This window comes from Triplophysa rosa, linkage group LG6 (assembly GCF_024868665.1).
Source record: "Triplophysa rosa linkage group LG6, Trosa_1v2, whole genome shotgun sequence".
In the NCBI taxonomy this organism is placed as follows: domain Eukaryota; kingdom Metazoa; phylum Chordata; class Actinopteri; order Cypriniformes; family Nemacheilidae; genus Triplophysa; species Triplophysa rosa.
The window spans coordinates 1,485,957-1,509,101 of NC_079895.1; the positions used below are offsets into that span (position 1 = coordinate 1,485,957).

The window sequence follows — 23,145 nt, forward strand, 5'->3', positions numbered from 1 at the left end:
GAATTCAAACACCCAATTTTTTTGAAAAAAAAATTCAAAGAAGCTTTTTAGACAAATTGTTAAATTCTTTTTCTTATCATATGTCAATAAAAATGCACGAATTAATCATTTTAACATTGTTTCAAGCCATGTATAGTTGGTCCAAATGGAGAAGAAAGTCCAAGACGGACTAAAATGTTTGCTTTATTATTTTCTCTTCTTTTAGTGCACCGTTGTATTTTGTTTTTACTTAGTTGAGAATCTTCAGTAAACTTGTTTTATCTCGATGGATCCTGGACTTAATGTCACATCACTAAAAGTAATCATAAAACTGTTGCGTAGTCCCCTCAGATCTCACAGATGCCATTCACACTCAAAGCAAAATTCCAATAATCTGATTCTTGATGTGTCACACTATAGCTTTGATGTCATTCATACCAAAAACCATCAGTCTCTTATAAGCAATGGCTGCATTACACAAACGTCATCATAAAAAAATCTCTTTATATTCTACAGAAAACAGTGTATAGGTTTGGACCAAATGAGGTTGAGCAAATGTCTGGATTGTTATTCATTTCAATGTTTTTGCCAACTTTTTCCTAAAAAGCACCTGGACAGCAACAGAGAAGAGACATAAGAGCTCCTCTGACAATAAACAGCGAGAGCCAACAAGGTCCATCTCAACACAAACACAACATTTTATTACAGCACAAATGCAAACAGCTCTCTACACAAAACAACTGTACAGGTTCTAATGTACAAATGATATTCGGCATTCAGAAGTATAAATATTATACATACATTCATATGTATCCAAAGTACCCTTAACTTGGTCCTGCACGGGGTTCACATTTGACTTGTAAACTTTATATTATCAAATAAATACTATCATGAACAAAGTTTTTTTTAACAAAGTTGATGTTGTAAATATAAATTTGCATTGTTTCCGTGTGCAACTCCTACTGTACAGCTGTATGTCTAATGGTCACAACAAGGTTCTCAGTTTTAACCCATGACTTCCCAGAGTCCCTGTAGTGTGAATCCATCCTTCAGTTTCTCTATAGCCAGACCCAGCTCCTCAGAGAACACCGCTTCACGATCATGTTGCTTAAAGAGAGAAATAGTGCATCACAACAAAAGCAAGAACATTCAAGACATTTAATGTTGGCTTGTCAAATGTACATGCTATGTCATGCATTCTGACTTCTTTACACTGTTAAACGTGCTGGCTTCTCATGTTTGACATGGTCAACTTGTCAAAAAACGAGTTGGATGTATGACGTAGTATTTCTGTACTTGATACACTCCACAGCACCCCAGCACTTCAACTCGTTTCGGAAAGTTTTTTATAAGTCTGGATCCCTGTTTCGTAACAGGGATCCTATTCCTTTTATATTGGGCAATTCTCCCGGAAAAGCATGCCCACGGCAAGGCAAAAGAAATAACCTGCCCACGCGCCAACCGATGAGCATAGGAAGACCCGGTTATCAAGATTGGCTGCGCTGTGGGCCTGAAGTGGCAGCTCGTTACTGTTGCGATAGTGAGAGAAGTTAAGGTGTGTTTGTTTGTTCACGGCATTTCAGTGATGGATGTTATATAAACGGTGAATATAACGCTGGATTTGGAGATAGTTTGAAACTGATAGATGCCGGACATGAACCGCACGCGGTTAGTCAATGTCTGTGTTTTGTTGGTAATATGCGAGTACGTGCATAATGTAAACAACACGAAGGGATTAATGTGATGTGTTGTGTGCTTGTGCTGTAGTTCCATCCCACTGCCTGTCTCCAGCAGCTCGTGTTTTTCCAGAAATAATCGCACAGGTGTATCTCTCTTTTATACATTTGATCAAACTACTGTAAATACTCTTCGAAGATATGACGTATGCTATGCAATACTACTGTATAGGTACTCAAGATTAATATGAGATTGGCAGAAAATGCCTGTGTTACCCCATCTTTAAGAGTTTTGAAGTTTTAAAAGGTTTTCAATGGTTTGATGAATGAACGAAGGGCTTGCTATTAGACTTGATTTTGGGTGTCAAGAATTGGAAAATAAAAACCCAAACTTCTTCAAGCCAACATAATAATAATTCTTAGTATTACAAGCTGCTATACTACTTTAACTGAATAACATTTTCAATACTCAGAAATCGATAAGTTTTCTATCTATTTACCTTATTTCCATCAGCAAAGTAAGCCTTGACAAAAAAAAAGAACACGCAAAGAGTTAAACATGTAATACAACATACGTTACAACTAAGATTCCTCTCCATAAACCACAATCGTCACAATACAAAAATATTTTTGAAGCCAAGCAACAAGTGTGTGGGACATTGTGTATCGTGGCTTAGGTGATCATCTATTTTGAGACACACACTCGCACGAGTGAAAGCATCATGATGTATGAGAGTAACAGATGAGGTCAAACTCACAGTAAAAGCATCCGTGTGTTCATCTGGTTCAATCTCCACATCATCTGGAAGCTGTTCTACAGTCAGTTCCTCCAGCGGCTGAGGCTAACCAAACATATTAGTCATTATTCATATAGTTCATATAAATTCATGGTTGTTATTAATATATTTTTTCATAAATATAGTTCTCGTTCATTGGTTTCATGCCTTGAATTTATAGAACTTTAAAGCTGAAAGCAAATGCTTATAAAACAGACAGATCTGTGGTCAAGCGTTCTAGACTGTCACCATGTTAGATGTGTGTAACTACCTTTTCCTCCATCTCAAATGCCACACCAAAAATGGGGTTGGCCGAGTACACCTTATGCAATGAGTTGATTTCCTTCACTGCGTCCTGTAATTTGTCCATCGGATCGATCTTAAACCCCAGCACATATCCTCCGGTCTAAAAAAAACAACAAAACATGAATAAACGTTGGTTACATGCATGTAGACATCCACTTAATTAAAAAAAAACTTTTTAAAAGTGTCATGTTAATATTGTTCACAAATCTGTCTAAATCTGTGTTAGTGTGCACTTCTCCTTTGCGAGATAGTCCATCCACCTCACAGGTGTAGCATATCAAGATGCTGATTAGACAGCATGATTATTGTACAGGTGTGCCTTAGGCTGGCCACAATAAAAGGCCACTCTAAAATGTGCAGTTTTACTGTATTGGGGGTGTCCGGGGGGTCCGAAAACCAGTCAGTATCTGGTGTGACCACCATTTGCCTCACGCAGTGCAACACATCTCCTTCGCATAGAGTTGATCAGGTTGTTGATTGTGGCCTGTGGAATGTTGGTCCACTCCTCTTCAATGGCTGGGTTAGGGTTATGGCTCAACCACATGACGCCATAAATGTCTGCCGTCTGCCCTGTACAGTGAAAACCGGGATTCATCCGTGAAGAGAACACCTCTCCAAAGTGCCATTCACCTCTCCGAATGTGAGCATTTGCCCACTCAAATCAGTTACGACGACGAACTGCAGTCAGGTCGAGACCCCGATGAGGAAGACGAGCATGCAGATGAGCTTCACTGAGACGGTTTCTGACAGTTTGTGCAGAAATTCTTTGGTTATGCAAACCGATTGTTGCAGCAGCTGTCCGGGTGGCTGGTCTCAGACGATCTTGGAGGTGAAGATGCTGGATGTGGAGGTCCAGGGCTGGTGTGGTTACACGTGGTCTGTGGTTGTGAGGCCGGTTGGATGTACTGCCAAATTCTCTGAAACGCCTTTGGAGACGGCTTATGGTAGAAAAATGAGCATTCAATTCACGGGCAACAGCTCTGGTGGACATTCCTGCAGTCAGCATGCCAATTGCATGCTCCCTCAAAACTTGCGACATCCGTGGCATTGTGCCGTGTGATAAAACTGCACATTTTAGAGTGGCCTTTTATTGTGGCCAGCCTAAGGCACACCTGTGCAATAATCATGCTGTCTAATCAGCATCTTGATATGCCACACCTGTGAGGTGGATGGATTATCTCGGCAAAAGAGAAGTGCTCACTAACACAGATTTAGACAGATTTGTGAACAATATTTGAGAGAAATAGGCCTTTTGTGTACATAGAAAAAGTCTTAGATCTTTGAGTTCAGCTCATGAAAAATGGGGGCAAAAACAAAAGTGTTGCGTTTATAATTTTGTTCTGTGTACACTCAAAAAAATGAAACCTTGACTTTAATTAAAAAATTTTTGTCAACAGGTTCCACAAAATATAATTATGAAAGTTGAAAACAAATATTTCAAGGTTATCTAACTTAATGGGGTTGTTTTAGGAAGAAATAATATTTTTGACTCAAGCCAACTATTATCACTAATTTTTACTCAACAAGAGACGTTTGAGTTTAACTTACTAAAGTCAGTTATGTTATATGGACTAACAAAATTTACTTAGAAGCTGCATATTACATATTTGTCTATTCAATATAAACTAATGATTTTACAACAAAACATTCAATTCAAGCTTAATTAATCAAAATAAAATGCCTTCACTTACTTTAATTTTTACTAGCTAGGTTAAATTAAATCTAGTTTGTCAACAGGTTCCACACAAATTACTTCATTAAACTCAACTCAACATTTGTTAGTTCCTTTATTCACCAACACAAGAAAACAAATTCTGTTTTACAAAACAGAAAAACACACATTTAAACATACCAATGAGTGACAGCATTTAAAGAGGGTTATCTTAACCTTAAAATAAAAACTCTGGACACGCTTTACATGCATGTCACACAGAACACTGGTGCAAAAAAAGGTATAATATTTCATATTATATTTCAAATTTTCAAATGTTTTCAAGTGCAAAGCAGGCCTTTATGTTAAACGCCACAAACTTTTAAGTGCTCAATGTTGGTTCACTCATACGGTTTGTTTTTAAGCATCTGTACACGCTTTACATGACAAAGAAACATGTCACCAGAACAGTGGTGCGTATTACACAAAAAAACACTATTCCAACATCAACTGGATTGGTGGTGGCATCTCCTCCCTCAGCATTAATGCTGTAGAAAAAAGAAAAAAAAACTCTGGACACACTTTACAAAGAAACATGTCACCCAGAACAGTGGTGCGTCACACAAAAAAAAGAAAAGAAAAAAGGTATATAAACTTTAAAGTGTTTTTCAATTTAATGGTTTCAAGTGCAAAGGCCTTCATGTTAAACGCCACACGCTCAATGTTGGTTCACTCATACAGTTTGTTTTTAAGCATCTGTACCTTGGTTGAGAGTCTCGTAGCATCCAGCTGGAGGAAGATTTTCTGAAGCACCTCAAAGAATATTTTCAGTTCTTGAGGATAACTGAGGTTCATTGCATATATGACACCCATTAAGAGTGCACATGCAGAAGCGATGTCTCCCAAGTCGTGAAGCACTTCAACACCCTCAACCACTATTCCAACATCAACTGGAATGGTGGTGGCATCACCTTCCTCAGCATTAATGCTGTAGATGCCAAAGACAACTTGTTCAAGGTCCCTATGGGCAGCACAGCCATCTGAATCCTTTCCACACACAAAAAAGGACAACAATGAAATCACCAGCCAATTACATAATTCCAAAGAGCTCATTTGCATTGCAGTTTTCTCCGTAAATTATTTAAAATAGTGCTTCATTACTAACTTTAGGTACAAACTGATTCCTCACAATTTGTACAATCACTGGCCACTTTATTAGTACACCTGTATGATCTGATGCCATAAATTCGACTTTTATAAGTTTATAATTTTCAATTTTTAAGATTAAATGATCAGAAATGTGATTTTGGTCGAGACCAAAATTGCCATTCCTAAAAGCCCTAGGATACCATTATTGCTGCAGTGATTGTTATTAAAACCTACCAGATAGTCTTTGAAGAGACTGCTCGGATCTTCATTTAGATGGATACAAAGTGCCATGAGGAGGAACTCCCTCTTCTTTTCAACAGTTTCATTCTAAATAGAAAAAAGCAGCATCAACATATATACTACAAACCTATTACACTTCTATAATTATGTGAAATGGAAATTATGGACTCTAAAGAGGTGTGATGTAAGTGCATTCCATGACTTGAATGTACATGGACAACTAGTATATGTGCAAGGATATGGGTGCCTACGCCCATATTGAGGATGTTTTAACCTATGTTTTAGTAACTGACATCTAGTAGAGGTCTTTGAACCTCAACCTTTACACTGCCACATTCAATATCTGTAAAAAGCACACACATCACCAACCCCCCCCCAAACAGTGATTTCAGTTAAAAGAAACTTGACTTGCAAAAAAAATATTTATATAATTTTTAGAAGAGTTTTACAAAAAGCATATCATATGACTTTAAATATTTTAAAATACTAATAATTTTTAAAACATTTATATAATCTGTTAAAAACTGATGAACTGAAATCAATTGCTACTGATAAATAAAAGTAAACGGGATTAGGGCTGTGCAAAAATATCGATACATGTAACTATCGCAATATTTGTTTTTTTGATAGTGTATTGATAGCGATACCTCTATCGATATATTTTTTTAAATCATGTCATATACATACGGCCAAAAGTAAGTGGAAGTGAGCATGGCGAAAAATATAAGGCGGCTTGGAGCTCTCAGAGCTGATGTGTGGGTGTGCTCTGGTTTTCAAAATAAGTAATGGAGTAATGAGTTACATAAAATAATGCTGTTTGTAGGCTTCGCAAGTCAGGACACAAGTCACTTGGCAAAAAGTTTATTAAGAAAAGTAACAATGACATGTATTGTGCTTTCACGGATGTGACACCAGCACATTTACAGCACTGATGAAGCAGGGGTTTTATACTGCCCATATTCAGTATTTTAACTGTAATGCACCACAACAGCCAAGTGACTTGAGTGAGCCACCTTATTCCCCTGTGCTACCCATTTGAGGGGCGCAATCCACAGTTTGGGAACCCAAACCTCAGGTCCATGCATCGCACATCATGGCCACTCTGCAGAGCTAAGGGATGTTTTCACAATTATCCTTACAGAAAACCCCCGCTGGTGCACAGCATGTTGTATTTCTAGCTCTACTTTTTACATTTTCTATTTAAAGTATTGCAATATATCGCAAATGTGTATCGTATCGAAATACATATCATATCATATCAATACAATACTATCGTGATATGTATCGTATCGGGAGGCACTTGCCAATACACAGCCCTAAACGGGATACAAACAGAAACACTCGGAACAAAAAATAAATGAAATGGTCACGCAAGAAACAGTATTTACATTTGTAGATGTTGCAGATCTTACCTATTGTGAGTAAAGCACCTTGGCAGGAACACAAAACACACCTTTCATTAAGGACCTGAAAAATTGCAAAGGACAAAAACAAATAAAACAATTTGATAAAGATTTTGTGAAATTGAATTAATCTGAACTGAAAAACTACAAACCAATAAAATAATCACACTTCGTAATTTTTATTGAAAGTATCACAACAAATTGGAAAAAAAAAGTTTCAAACAAAGTATTAACCAATTTTGACAGCAGATTTTAGTTTAGTTTTAGTCTAATGGACCTAACGTTAGTGGTTGAACTTAGTATTGCAGTTTCAACGGAGAATGACTGTAGCATTGTTTTCAAATTAACAAGTATGTTATATTAGTACGTTTCTTAAATATATCTGCAAACATATTATTGTATTTTTAAGCTTTAGTAGAGTCAAAAATTTACAACATCTTAAACGCTACAGTCAGAAAAACGAAAGGGAAGTTACACGCTTCATGTAGACATTTGGACATTGTGTAAATCTATCTAGAAAAGATAGATTAGACGTGTAGAATAATTTCAAAAACATTATAAATGTTGCGTCCAGGCGTTCATGATATAAAAAATAAACATACAAGTATAACTTTTAAAACGGAGTGAACACGGAGCAGTTTTTCCGTGAGCGGGAATAGAAAACCCAGAGTGGATTCGGAGCGGCGTGATTAACAGAACCCTTAGAGTAGAGAAGAACGTGCTTTTAAGTCCACTTCAGGCTTTGATCACAGCCCCCTTTAGCGGCTGAATACACCTCATCTTTTCAAATTCAAATTAAGAAATATATTACACTATTTGAGAAATGTAATCCTATTTACAGCCTTAAAATTATGAAAAGTTAATATAAAACATTAAGGACAGACAGGAACCCTGCCATGGACGGAAAAAAATCCAACTCGCTCCAGTTAACGGAAATCCATCGTAGCGACGGATAACATTAATCCATTAACTATCTTTCTTTTCGCCCAAATAATGGATATATGCAGCGGACCAACCTGCGCCACGTGTCTAAACTAGCATGCTTACTTCAGCATGTCTAAGACCCTAGAACTCTCTAAAACTTACTAATAAAAAAGATCGGTACTGGAGGAAAAACAAATATCCACCTACCTTTACCAGCTGTAAAAAATATAAGACGTCCTTCTGTCAAATCCAATCGAGGAAAAGCTTTGCAGGGGATCATGCAGGTGTGCAGAGTCAAATATCATTGCGCGTCTTGCTTTTCTTCTTCTTTGGGGTTTCGTGGCAGTTGGCGTCGCACTATACTGCCACCCTCTGGATGTAAGATTTTTTTACTTAACATAAATGGTTTGTGTTTAGACAACGCGTTAAGATTTTGTAGAGTCAAGTTGAGACATAATTACGTGGACCTTAATAGAAAAAAACATTTCAAGTCAACAAATACAATTATTATAAGTAAACTGAATATAAACATTTTATGTAAAGTGCACAACCTTCCTTGTTCATTTTTTTGAGTGTATTTAGAAGATATTTCTGGAGACTTGGATTCATGAACTTACTTGCTGAGAGCTCTCGATGACAAGAGCAAGTCCGAATTTGGAATCTCGAATCCGTATGGAACGCTGAAAAACAAGAGGAAACGAGCAGGATTTTATTACCCACAAATCCTTATTGAGGAGTAATTCTATGACTATTATCTTTAGGAAAACGTACAATCTGCAGATATGGAATGCTGACGTTGAAGCTCTCGTTCATGTTGGCATGCCACACGATCCTCACGTTAGTGATAAAAAAGGTTCCAAGATTACCCTAAAACACAATGTAATGCTGAATGTCATGACAAGCGATTGTTAAAGTAAAAGAAGAAGAAGAAGAGCAGACACACAATCTACATTAATACCTGATCGCTGGACAGGTTCCAGACTCCATTGACTTTATCATAAACCTGTTCCTGTGGCAGGAGTCTCAACTGTTTGTTCTGAATCAGAGCTCCTCTCAGCTTCAGATCACGATACATTTTAGAGGTCTCATAAGCCCTACGACACACACAAAGTTCTGTTTTATATACCTCTCAAAAACGTTTTAAATCTCCACAAAGTTTTAGGCTTTATAAGAGAAACACAACACAACAGAAGTACCTGTGTACAGCAATGACAGATGTAAACAGCCTCGGACTTCCAGGAACCACATTTGTGAATATGAACTCAAATCTTGTGTTATTTGATTTGGTCAATATGTAAAGCGCTTCCGTCTGACCTCTTAATTTCTGCAAAAAAGGTCAAATTCCACATCATCCAGATGAGCTGTTAAATAAAACAATTCCACTGTAATAATATTAGCTTGAACAAAGAATGATAGCATCTCACTGAATTTGCCGTCCTCGTGGTGATATTAATAATGCAGTTGTATCCCACTGCTGTTAATAAACACACAAAAACAAGCAGATTCAGATCATGATCTGCTCATCCTGCTATAACAATTAACCCTCTCATGTTTGAATTCTTATGTCACATGCACACAGTTCATTTCGTATTTTTTCTCAAGCAATCACTCCCAATCCCTTTTCCCCAAAAATGATCAATTTTACATCTGTCCACTGTAGTAAAGCTATCCAATGCTTCGCTTTTGTCAGCCATGTTAAACACATATGCAAAGCACAAACACAAATGAGGAGGTCACTTATACAGAATCATGGGTAATGATCAGAGGTGGTTTGGATGTAACATCGTCACACACTGAATGAATAAGAATGTATTTTAATTTAAGGATTACTGTAGTAGACACAGTGAATCAGAGGGTTTATTGGATTTCGTTCAATAGTGAGCGACATTATTATTTAATAACCTTCAGATACTCACACAAGTTAACTCTTGGCAGAGCCAGTGAATGCCAGATTATCCTTAAATTGGTCACCAGGAGTCTACCTATGTGAATAAAAAATACACTCATTACATTTAACATTACATTTATTCATTAAACAGCCGCTTTTATCCAGAGCAACTCACAAATGAGAGAGAATTTAACATTTTGTAAATGGTGGGATGTTATCAGTCAATATGGCAATGACCTACAGTAACCAATGAAAATAACCGCAGCATTGAATGTGAAGCTCTCGCACCTCTATCGCCATTATTTCCCTTCGTGTCCTCTATTGAATCCAGGCAGTCGATGAGAACTTCACCTGGTCTGGTTTTCATCTGCCTTAAAGTATACATATAAGACTTAAGTGAATCACACGCTGCTGTGAGATGCATGAAACAGTCAATCAACCCACCAGCTTAGATTCATGAATGATTGAATCAACATGCAAGATTAATGTAAACATATACACACGTACTGTATAACCATCCCTGCTGAAAAAAAACAATAGAAAACATAAATGAATTTAATGGTTATAATTGGAATTTCATTGGTTTTAATGGAACCTATAATGGTCTCTGTGGGTAATGTGTTGGGTTCAGTTGGTGGAATGTTATCTGGTGGATGGGAACCAACAGAACACCGTTAAATCCTACTGGGATACGACTCAAAACACACTACATAAAGTCTGTAACGGTTTCAATTGTACACAGCTGATGTTTCATAACGGTATTTGTGATGGAACCATCCCAATTTATTTGTAGTGTTATTGCAGAGCACAGTAAAATATCAGAAAAATTATTTATATCATCTAAAATGCCTCGTGCATTATGCCCACTATCACTACAGTTAACGTTAGTTACATTTCATCATTGAACGTAAACAGCGCGAGGACTTACTGCGCGGTGATGTCAAATCTAACGTCTCTGTCCTCCCATAGAGCGTCTAACACGGACGCCATAATCAATCCACACTCTCAGAGAGGTTTTTAACTAAAAAGAAACATTTAAATTCAATAAAACAAACGCTCAGCTGGACACTAAGAGGATTTAATGCTGAGCGTCACTACGGTAACGGCAGTACGGCAATCACGCGTACGGTGCAATGTGAGGGACAAACTTCCCTCTGAACGCGTTTAAAAATAGATTTGTGCAATGTGTAAATTATGTATTTGACCACTATAGATTGTTCTGTTTTACATCTATGTTGTATAAATATTTATAGTTCACAGTAAAAATTATATTATTATAAATATATAAAATTACTGTCAACTACGGCTTCCTGTGTTATTTATTGTTTCACTAAGTAACACGTTTCATCACATTTTACTTGTTATTATTTATTTTCTTTATACGGATAGTACATTAAAGTAAAGCGCTGAACTAGACTGTTGAACCTTTATAGAGGATGACGGACTCCATTAGCTGTTTCTCCCCTCAACAATCAAGTGGTGGTAAACATGGTTTTACTACAGTAACCAAGGTTTTTGTTTGTTTGTTTTAACTGTAGTCAAACCATGTTTTTTTTGTCATGGTTATTTTATCTCGTAAGCGCGATTTGTCTTTTTAATGTTGCCTAAAAACTTTTCTTTAATCACTGCGGACAAGTGAAAGTGCGCGTGTCTAAGCACTATTACGGTAATTCCAGGTCAACGAAAGATTGTGCGGCACTTATCACTGTATTTACGGTAATATCAGCAACAACATGGAAGCTGCGCTAACAGCGTGGATTTCTTTAATGTTTTAGGTAACCGTTATAGCATAACAAAATGTCACGTTTTCCGGTTATTTTAACGGTTATATTTTAGACTAAAGAATGGTCGTATGTTTACCAGTTGTTTATGTTTTTTATCAACTGTAGACGTGCTATATAATGTAAGGTGACCAGACGTGCCTGTTCCCGGGGACACCGCCTGCACAGGATTTCAACTGCTTCTTCCGGAGGTCTGCTGGCTAGTGTCTTGTCTACTGCTAAATATACAAATAAACTCCTGAACAAAACCCAGAACAAAACAAATACAGTAGTTTGAGCTGCTCTCCTTGACAAGAGTATCAATTCCAGGGGTGTCCAATGTCGGTCCTGGAGGGCCACTGTCCTACAGAGTTTAGCTCCAACTTGGCTCAACACACCTGTTTGGAAGTTTCTAGTCTGCTTTGTGAGACCTTGATTAGCTGTTCAGGTGTGTTTGATTAGGGTTGAAGCTAAACTTTGCAGGACACTGGCCCTCCAGGACTGACTTTGGACACCCCTGAATTAAACAGTCAACCACGACGTTGCTTTTAAACATTGTTTTGCGTTGCAGATATTTCCCACTATCACGGAGGAGTCCGGTCACATGACAAAGATCTGATTGGTCCTCTTGTGTGCATTCAAAGTGCTGATTGGCTCGCAGATAGAACCAAATTATAATTCGATTTTGTGGATAGAACCTTTATGTTTTCTTTAAAAAATTCCCGAAATGTACACGTTAAAAAAAACATGGCATAATGTAAATAAGTTGTCACGGAATAAGAATATGTGAATAACTTAATTTTGACGAAAATGTCAGATAGAAGTCAGCCGAGTTTGAAAATAATCACTTTCATGCATTAAAGTCGGCAAGAAAATAAAAATGATAATTCTAATTGTTTTACACAGTGGTGAAGTATTTTTTTATAAATTATTTATCCGTGCACATCATTATTTTGTAAAAATTAATTTGCACTTGTAATCTTTAATCAAAAAGTTAACCTCCCCCTCTTCACTTCTGGGCACGAGGGCGGGGCTGCAATGACTGACAGATTGCAAACTGCCGTTCAAATCTTTTAAGGATCCAATCAGTTGTCGGTGGAAGAAATAAAGTCCCGCCCTACATTTTTTCCCACATTTCAGAAGTCATTTTACTCGGTATACGTCACGATACGGGAAAAAAATACAATCGTTACTTCCGTTTCATGCTGACTTTAATACTATTTATGAGGTGTAATTGAAAAATGAATCATGGCAGTATAACTGTGGTTACGTATTTGTACCCTTGCAAAACCGCAAATTAACCATTTTTACACTATTGATATCTGTAGTAAGACCATGGATCATTTTCATAAGGGAAGACCTGACTTTATAGAGAAAAGCATAAGCATAAGTACATCTTGTTTTGTTCATGGCCACATTTATTTATTTGACTTTTAATTAATTTTTCATCCTCCGCAAGGCGTAAACAACATGATGTTGTTGTTTAAATGTATTTCTTTCTTTTGGCAGGTCTGTTCCTCGATACCACACAGTGATGTTCAGTGAAGCGGTTCACAAACAAATACAGAAATAATTCATATAATACTACAAGTAAAGGGGCCACTGAAAGTGATGAACTACTGAATGAAGTTGAGGAGAAACGTCAGTGTCAGAAACCTCGGAATCTTATAAAGCTAGAAATGTCTTCTGGTTGTTTTCAGAAGAACAAGATTTCTTTTTCAAAAAGAAAGCAAAGAACTGAAGCAGGCAAGTATTTCACCTGTCCTCAGTGTGGAAAGAGTTTCAAGCACAAATGTCATCTTAAAGAGCACGTGAGAATTCACACTGGAGAGCGTAGATACACATGTCCTCAGTGTGGAAGGGGTTTTGGACAGAAATCAAATCTTGAGGCACATATGAGAATTCATACTGGAGAGCGCCCATACGCATGCCTTCAGTGTGGAATGAATTTCACACAGAAAAGTCATCGTAAGGTGCACATGAAAATTCACACCGAAGAGCGTCAATACGCATGTCCTGAGTGTGGAAAGAGTTTCAAACGCAAATATCATCTTGATATGCACATGAGAATTCACTCTGAAGAGCGCCTGTACGCATGTCTTGAGTGTGAAAAGAGTTTCAAACGCAAATCAACGCTTGAAGAGCACATGAGAATTCACACCGGAGAGCGCCCGTATGTTTGTCCCCAGTGTGGAAGGAGTTTCGGACTGAAATCAAATTTCGAGGCACATATGAGAATTCACACTGGAGAGCGCCCATACGCATGTCTTCAGTGTGGAAAGAGTTTCACACAGAAATGTCACCTTAAGGTGCACATGAAAATTCACACTGAAGAGCGTCAATACACATGTCCTAAGTGTGGAAAGAGTTTCATACAGAAATCAAATTTTGAGGCACATACGAGAATTCACACTGGAGAGCGCCCATACGCATGTCCTCGGTGTGGAAAGAGCTTCAAACGCAAATATTATCATGAGATGCACGTAAGAAATCACACCGAAGAGCGCCCATACCAGGGATCTCCAACCCCACTCATGGAGAGCGACCGTCCTGCAGACTGCAGCGCCAACTCTGTTTCTACACACCTGTTTGTAATTATCAAGCAACCTTCAACACTTTAGCTGTGTCTGAATTTGCCCCCTATCTCCTATATAGTGCACTATATAGGCTGTCCGCCATTTTGTAGTGTTGTCCTAATTCTAAATAAACAACTCATTCAAACATACATTTGTTCAATACTTTTTACCCACAATGCATTCTGATATTAAGTGTACATCCGATGTTCTCTTTATTAAAAACTAATACAATAAACGTGACAAATAATGTAAAAATGACTGACAATTTTAGCGCTGAAAGCTCCACACGTGCATTACACACAACCACGATGCCACTCTTTCAGTTAGGTACGCAAAACAAGCAGATTAACGTTTACTTACAAATTTAAACCGCATATGAATATTTCTAACGTTATTCATGGCACAGTTTAAACTGTGTTAGCTGTTCAGCGCTAACACAGGAAATAATACGCCAGCCATATAGCAAACAACCTGAACATTACGCATTCGCATCAATGCCAACGTGTGAAAACAGATTATTAACTCCAGAAACAACACCAATATGTCTATCTTTAACTTACTACTGTATGAAAATTACATTTATAATAAACAGTTATCTCGGGAAAATATGTTTGAACAATTTCAAGTTACGCCCCCTTCCAAGTTACGCTCCTTCCCAGTTACGCCCCTCTCTTGCAGTCCGCAGACAGACACCTCTCGGTTTTTAAGGATAGAACGAATGTATCCTTCACAGCTTTGGCTATCCCGAGATTCATTGCGCGCCTGTAACGGCCTGACATTTTTTAATAATAATACGCCCTTTTCACATGACGTCACGCATCTTCCGTGCTGCCGCGAAGCAGTGTATCATTACTTCTGCTAGCACTCCAGTTCATAAGGTGGCGGTAATGCACCTATAAGCTGATTTGCCAACCGCCAGTAAAACTCAAGAAGAAGAAGTTACTTACGCTAGCGCCTCAGAATGTTTACCAAGTGGCTTGCACATCTGCCACACATACGTCTAGATGAAGTACAACGTCTTGCAGACAAATTTTCGCTAAGGACAAGATCAAAGCTAGAGAAAGGATACAAAATCTTCGTTGAACAGTACCTGTTTGATTATGAAGGTAAGTGTTTTGTTTTCTTTTTGTGTTAGCGAAGGTGCTAGGATAAGTACTTGAATACGTGTTATGTCAGTTTTTTTCTCACTGTTGTTAAATTCCAGCGCGACGGCAAAACGGAAGTTCTTCTTCTTGTTGTTTGTTGCAAGACGGATGTTATGATACACTGCTTTGCAAAAGGCGGAAGTTAAGTGACGTCATTGTGAAAAGGGCGTATTCAAAACTTTAGTTAAATAAAAGTATGTAATTCACAAAAACGGTCCATTTCAGTGTTTTATTATTATATATGATGTTGTTAATTAACATTATTGGTGCATTATTGTGTTTTAAATTAAAAAATGAATTACAAATTAAATTTGTAAGGTTGGTTAATTTAATACACTGTTTGGCTGTTTTAATCTACATAAACGTGTCATATTCTCTAAAGTAAAAATATATTTTCTGGCTCCGTATTTGTTTTAAAAAGTCAGAAACATCTCTGCTATGTCTTGCTGCCGTCACCACGCAACATGAGCAGCAAGTGACGCAATTAGGAATTCCTCTGCGAGGCTAGGGCGTCTCATTTCAGTGTTCCCTTCTTAGACTTTTGAGGCTACGTGCTTTGAAGAACAAGTCCTAATTTTTATGTCCGCGACCTTAGAAGGTTGCAGCCCCCGAACTGGGACACAGCTATAGTCTCATCGACAGGTAAGTTAGATGAAATACAATACACTTTACAGCCAGTGCTTGATCCGATAAAGTAGTGTTTGGGTAGTTTGTTTGTATGATTTGTGTCCGAAATGTATATGTTCAGTGGCAGTATTTTTGGAAGCCTGCGTAGAGCTACAGTTTGTAACAATTTTGCAGTAAAATATCCCAAAACCACTAGGCCAGTGTTATATATTTTGTTCAGCTGAGTACTTACAATATCTCAAATAAACAGTGAGGCTGTGCAGTCGTATCCTCGTTACCCGTTGTTGGCTCACCCGTTTTTGCCAAGTGGTTGATGCCACATCATGTTGACCCTGGGACAACATTTAAATCAACCAATCAGACCGCCTTTTCTGACATAGAAACCGCATGACAACAGTGGCCCTGTCCCAAATGGCGCACTTCATGTGGAAGAAGCAACACAATATAATGATATAACACAATATCACAATCAAAGCAGTATCAAAAGAAGAGAAAGAAAAAAAGCTTAAATAAACACATTGAAATGTTTGCAAATAGAAACACTTTTAACAGCTTTCTTATTTGTTAAGTGTTATGAATTTTGGTATTGTAGGATTTTCTTTAAAATTAGAAATAGTGGTTTGTCTTCTCGAAATTTACATTTATGGATACTAAAGTTGGCTAGAAAAAGTAACATATGAATTTAATAATCCTCCTTGTGAAAAGACATATCATATTGAATTTCGAAGACAACGGACCCCATCATTCCACGCTCCTTCACAGCGTGACCAAGCTACGCCATTGTTGTCGCTTTGATCGTGCGCCCTCTAGCGGCGGTTTATACAAACTGTAGCTTTAAATGATTGAAATCGATCTCGGTGGTCTAAATTAACACCAAATTCGCTGTTCTTAGCCTTAACAAAAATCAGGCAGGAGACTGTGAGAGTTATATTCAGCAGACAACCCCCCAAAAAACAGTTGGAATTGATTATACAGGGCAGGCTGCTAACTTTAAAACAATCACTTGAAAACAATGTACACCGGACTACGGAGCGCATGAAGGGACAAACATCTCGCGCGTTTTGTTTTATCTGGGTAATGAGGTAAACTTTGAATTATGTACGACGTTGAGGCAGTTCTTCTGACATATTCAATTTATCCCTAATAATATATAAACATTCAAGTAAAATAATAACATGCCAAAGTTAAAAAGGTCAATAAACATGTAAGTAATATAAAGATGTGCTAGTGTATTTAGGCCTTTTTATTTTTGATAAAAATTGATAAGAGGGGAGCAATTTTTTCTTGACATTAAATGTTTTAAGAAATATTAAGGTTACTGTGGGTAACATAAAATACACGTTTTACTGTTCAGTAGCTAAATGTGTAATGTTTTGGACTACGCTGCACAGAGTGTCTCTATTAATGAAACACAATTCAAATAAAATACAGTTCAACTGTCAATTCATGTTTAAGGGGAGACTGAGGTAATCTATTAATATTTAAGTATCACAATTCATACAGAAATGAGATTCAGTGCAGTATTATAAATAAATATAACAATTAACTGATATATATATTCGCGCGGAGGGGCCCCACACATTGCCTTTGCTGTTGGAGACCGCTGTCACAGTCATTAGTCACATCTGTCACTGAACAAGTATATCATTTGTGTAACAATTTAATGATTAATGTTAGGAATTAATGTAGGATATAATTAATGTATAGAAAGATTCAATTACTCTAAATTATTTTACAAATAATTGAACAGAATAGGGTGCCAGCTGTAGTGGCTTGTGAAAGATTCATCTACATGTACCTGTGTTTTTTTAAAAACACACTTTAATTTAGGAATCATTTAAAGGGGAAAATAGAAAACTGTACAAAAACGAATGACTAATTGTTAAAACTTATAATTCTGTTGTCTTTGTGAGGAGGAGATCAACTGTCTTCTGGAGTTTGTTAAAGTGTAAAGTTTGGTAATGTGATGTGAATGCCCACCTGTTATAAATTAAAGTTAATTTCTCACTTTTCATTGTGTCTTGCAGCACTTGCAATTATAAAATACATTAAAAAACATTCAGAAATAACGAGTAGAAGTGCATCAGAAGGACACTTTGTCCTGTTTTTCTGATGTCACATGCATTCTGTTTGCCCTTCTGTAAATAAATCATTGTTATAAGTAAAATATAAATAAATAAAAACAAAAGTTAAATAATAAATAAAGTGTCAATCACCACTGTCTTAGCTACAGCTCAACTGAAGCCTTTTAGTCACGAGGGAAGAATCATTTTGACAGGTGCAGTTAATATTACACAAAATCAAATGTCTTTTAATCACATATATGACATTATATTTACAAATGATTAAACCAAATTGAATGTTCGTGATGTTTGAACGTTGTTTCTTACTTTAAAACCGAAACTAAACGGCGTTTCCTCGCGGAAGGTCAGCATTCGGTAAAAATGAGCTAATAAATATTTCAAATTCACATTTTATGTCCAGTTTTTTTCTCATGTGGCAAGTAGCCGTGTAATAAGCGGGATAATGTACAAGCAGCCGGCTGTTATCGCCAAATAAGCCCCTTCAGTGTGACACAAGACCCTTAAACAGGTAAATCTTAAATCTTTGGCAAAGGTCACAGTACAAATTTCGAACGATTAAACCTCCCGTCAACTGCACCATAAACTGCTCTTAAAAATGAAGAGTTCACTTTCAAAAACAGATAACTCCGCTTTTATTAGTTTTTCATGTTTTTACGATAACACAATAAGATACCCTTTTTAAATTTTTGACTTATTAGCCTACTCAATTAAAACAAACCAGCTGCAGTTTGATTGATATTACTTGGAATGCACAATATAAAAGATTTTAAAAAATGTTCTGTTTTTGCAAGGTGGCTACTCTCAAATCTTTTCCAGGTTTCTCGGGTAGGTTACTGCGCACGCGCAAGAGACGTGTGACTACAAAAGGCATAGCATTTGATTCCATCTTTTGGTTTAGGTGATAATAACAATTAAACGTAATAATTACATTAATACAATTAATAAACAGCTCAAAATGCATCACTTAGCAACTAAGTTGAATTCTAAAAAAGAAAGTTGTATTTGAGTGAAGTAAACATATTAAACTATAGTTTTACATAGGCTATACAACTATTTGGTGGTAATACTGCTTTGGTTGCACTTTTTAACCTAAAAAACAGGGTGTTAGAACTGCGGTCCTGAAACAAATTAATTCGGCTTCCATGTTGGCGCTAAAACGACAAAAACAGGGTCCTAGAGTTTCGGTCCTAAAACAACAACATATAGTAAAAGGTGTTGTTTATATATGATATTTGATTAAAACAATATGTTACATCCATATTTGTTCAAATTCGTGATCTGTTTTGCAGAAGTGAGAGATAAACAGAACCAAAATCCTTTTACCAAGTTCACCCGACAAGTGCCAATCATTCCTTGGTAGCGTTGTAATAGATTGACTCGAGTTGGTTTTAAGAGAATGATTTGTTCATCAAAGACACGGATGAGCAAATTCCTTTGAGTCATAATGTTGGCACACCCCTCAGATGGGCACATGCCAGCCAATCACAACTCACTCGTTTTTTTATTATTTTATTTCATTGGGTTGATTATGCCACCTCTTTTTAATGGAAAGAAATGTTTTCATTTTCTTTTGCAGTCATGATTCTGTACGCTTTTGGCCTCGTACTCTTGTTCTATGTGTTTCGGTGGTTCCGAGAATTGAAAAGAGTCCCAAACAAATGTGAGAAGTTTGTGTACATCACCGGCTGTGATTCTGGCTTTGGGAATCTCTTGGCCAGACATCTGGATAAGAAGGGTTTCCGTGTCGTCGCCGGCTGTTACACAGAGAAGGGAGAAGATGAGTTGAAGAAGATCTGCACTGACAAACTCACAACATTGCATTTGGATGTTAGTGATCATGACAATATCAGCAAAGCTGCAGACACCATCAAAACCCTGGTGGGTCAGAGAGGTGGGACCTGTAAATCTCTCACATGTACATGAGCGTGTAGTACAACAGAAGATGATTTCATGTGTTTGTGTGTTGATTGACAGGTCTGTGGGCTGTGGTAAACAACGCTGGTGTCTCTGTCCCGACGGCTCCTAATGACTGGCTGCTTATTGAGGACTTTAAACACATGTTAGATGTCAATCTGTATGGAGTTATTGACGTCACTCTCAGTGTTTTACCTCTCATTAAAAGAGCCAAAGGAAGAGTGGTGAATGTGGCCAGTGTATCAGGACGGATTAGTCCCACTATGGGAGTGTACTCCATTTCTAAGTATGGAGTAGAAGCATTCAATGACAGTCTGAGGTGAGACATTGACGTACATGGTGAATTATTGGGTGTTTTCTTTGAGGGGTACAATCAGTGCAATGTCATACATTTCTGCTGGTAGGGGCAAAATAAAAACGTCAAATATTTTCAATCTGTTTGGACCTCATTTAATGCTACTGTACACTAAATGAGTTATATTCTACGTCTGACAGGAGAAGCATGGCACCATTCGGAGTGAAGGTTTTATGTATTGAACCTGGATTCTTCAAAACAAGCGTCACTGACTCCAGTGCCCTGCAAAGGAATTTTGAGAAAATGTGGGAGAGGTTGCCACAGGATGTCAAAGATGAGTACGGCAGTGACTACATGGACAGACGTGAGTTTAAATCCAACCACCAGTTTATAAATGAATGATTTAGTGGATGCCAGTGTCCTGATCTCACACTGTCTCATGTGTTTGCAGTGAATGATGTGATGAGGGAGAAGTTTAATAAGGCACTAGATCCAGATCTGATGAAGGTTGTGAAGTGTATGGAACACGCTGTGGCTGCTGTTCATCCCCGGACAAGATATTCTCCAGGCTGGGATGCAAAGTTCTTCTGGCTGCCTCTGTCCTACATGCCAACCTTCATCTCTGATGCTTTCTTTTTAAGAAATGCTGTTAAACCAAAAGTTTCAGTCCTGTAGATACACTTTTACCACTTAACACTGTTAACAAATATGCTGATTAATACAGACTTTAACCCTTATGCTTCGTTTGGGGTGTACACTCGTGGTCTTTCGGGTCTCCAGAGACCCCAGGCAACAAAGTGTAATTTTGTAACAAAATGATTGTTTTGTTTGTTAAACAAATGTCATTTAACTCTGTTTATTAATGTTTTTTACTCTACATTTGTGCAGTTTTTGGAGGAATTATGATATTTTAACATTTCTATAAATAAATAAAAAATATATTTTAAATAGGTTTTTAAACAAAAATAGGTTTTTATGTACAATTCACTTGATAAAAGACCCACATTTCTAACTTTCATTCATGGGTATAACATGGGTAATTTGACATTGTTTAGTGTAAGATTTCTGCCCAGCTTTTGGGAAATGCCGTTTTAAAAGTAAAAAATGATCACTTTTACCAGTAGAATATATGGAGGAATTTCATGATATGTCTTTATGTTTTTGATCATTATTCACTATGTATTGCTCTTCGTTTTAAACACATTTGTATGAGATTGTGAAAAGCACCCTGCACAGCTGTGTTTTTGATGTCTGGCAGTGTTTATGAAATCTGTGGACTTTTTCCGGCCCCAACCCTACATGTATGACCAAATCTGGGCAGGTTCCGCCCCGTTACTATGACTACAATCTACATTGAGCAAGGCCACAGTTTTGCCACAGATAAAGACAAGAGTAGGAGGTGAAGAAGGGGAAACAGGTCATGATGACCATGACATAATTGTGGTGGGCGAGGATATATAAAAATATATTTAAAAAATGAGGTAATAGCCAGCCTACCACGAATAAATACGCACCTTGTTGCTTGGGATATATTGGTGGTAGAAAATCAACAATTGGTTAATAAAAATAAGAGATAACGGGAATCTACCTGATTGGTTTTAGAAAGGACCACCTTTCAGAAGTTTCACTATAACTGTAGACTGAAAACACTTGGTTTTTAGATGACTTGGAAAATCTCACTTTGTTTGGCTCGAGCAAATAAAGTTAACTCCTTGACACCCGGACCTTCTTTGTCTGAGATTTTTTGAACTACAAGACTGATATTTTTCCACAACAATTGCTGCAGAGGTCCACTATGTGCTATTTGACCAACTGAAAGATATTAAGATAAGATTTTAACAAGTTTTTTCAGTTAGATTCATATTATGGATTGGATTCACAATTATAACAATAAAAATGACTTCTTATCAAAGTTTAGCATTTTTTGTACTGAAAAAAATCTGTTTTTCAATAATATTACATTATGATTAGAATCGAACCTGAACAAGATGTTACAAAGAGGAAAGTTGCAGTCTTTGGAGTTTATAATTTATTTCAATCATCTGTTTTTCATATACAGTAATTCTACAAATTTAATCTAAACATCAGTCACTAACTGTAAGAGAACTGTGTGTCTGTGCTAAATTGCTTTCATCTCTCTCTCTGTGTGCGCATGTGAGCATGATCATTTTGCATTGTGGATGTTTTTTGCTTTGTTGGATGCAAGTGTGTAACTTTATCCCTGTCTATCTGTGTTATTACTGATTTTGAGGATGAATTTTGTCCATTTTCTAAGCGGGGTCTCAAGAGACCCCGAAGACCAGGCGTGTGACTTTTTTCCCCACACCAACATAAAATCAAGTATCATTCCATTTTTTTTTTGTAGATCTGTAAAGTGTTGACCACTTTCTAAAGTATCATGCCATTTGGACAAAGATGATTCTTTTATTTATTTAAGTGAACCGAAGACCGCATAAGGGTTAACATTATATACAGTAAGAACAACCATTCTTCCTTGATATTGTTTTATAAGGAATAAAATTAGAAAGCATGTATATGCTGCAGAGAAAATACAATAAACCCTCAAGATTTTGAATGAAGAGTTTATATCCTTTGTTTTGCTATAAAGCATATGAAACACATTCTGTGAGTAGATAAAAGATTCATTTGCTTATTGCTTCTCTTGTAAGTGATCATCTTATCAGTCTCATATTTTTTATTTAACCTATACCTGTCTGTTAACACAAGGACTGTCTGTTATGACACAAGCTGA

General features: G+C 37.1%; 3 protein-coding genes across 4 annotated transcripts; 2 read left to right on the plus strand and 1 right to left on the minus strand.

Annotated features, from left to right (window-relative positions):
• Positions 1-659: 659 nt before the first annotated feature.
• Positions 660-16,432, minus strand: bbs5 (Bardet-Biedl syndrome 5). Of its 2 annotated transcripts, none has more exons than XM_057335494.1 (12): positions 16,333-16,432; positions 10,281-10,363; positions 10,021-10,086; positions 9,529-9,578; positions 9,301-9,428; positions 9,063-9,198; positions 8,876-8,971; positions 8,722-8,784; positions 2,703-2,837; positions 2,414-2,497; positions 2,156-2,179; positions 660-1,086 (listed from the first exon to the last, which is right to left on the minus strand). In XM_057335494.1, exons 2-12 carry the CDS (start codon positions 10,357-10,359, stop codon positions 985-987), a joined length of 963 nt encoding a protein of 320 aa, XP_057191477.1. In that variant the 5' UTR covers positions 10,360-10,363; positions 16,333-16,432; the 3' UTR covers positions 660-984. The 2 variants fall into 2 exon arrangements, with proteins under 2 accessions (XP_057191477.1, XP_057191476.1); XM_057335493.1 differs by lacking the exon at positions 16,333-16,432 and adding an exon at positions 10,921-11,115.
• On the plus strand, positions 11,679-14,631 carry LOC130555364 (gastrula zinc finger protein XlCGF8.2DB-like). The gene is made up of 3 exons (XM_057335497.1): positions 11,679-11,767; positions 11,882-11,964; positions 13,262-14,631. The coding sequence occupies exon 3, from the start codon at positions 13,432-13,434 to the stop codon at positions 14,371-14,373; it is 942 nt and encodes a 313-aa protein (XP_057191480.1). The 5' UTR covers positions 11,679-11,767; positions 11,882-11,964; positions 13,262-13,431; the 3' UTR covers positions 14,374-14,631.
• On the plus strand, positions 15,830-22,590 carry LOC130555363 (retinol dehydrogenase 7-like). Its single transcript, XM_057335495.1, has 5 exons — positions 15,830-16,115; positions 19,761-20,075; positions 20,159-20,417; positions 20,594-20,757; positions 20,845-22,590. The coding sequence occupies exons 2-5, from the start codon at positions 19,763-19,765 to the stop codon at positions 21,066-21,068; spliced, it is 960 nt and encodes a 319-aa protein (XP_057191478.1). The 5' UTR covers positions 15,830-16,115; positions 19,761-19,762; the 3' UTR covers positions 21,069-22,590.
• The last annotated feature ends 555 nt before the right edge of the window (positions 22,591-23,145 follow it).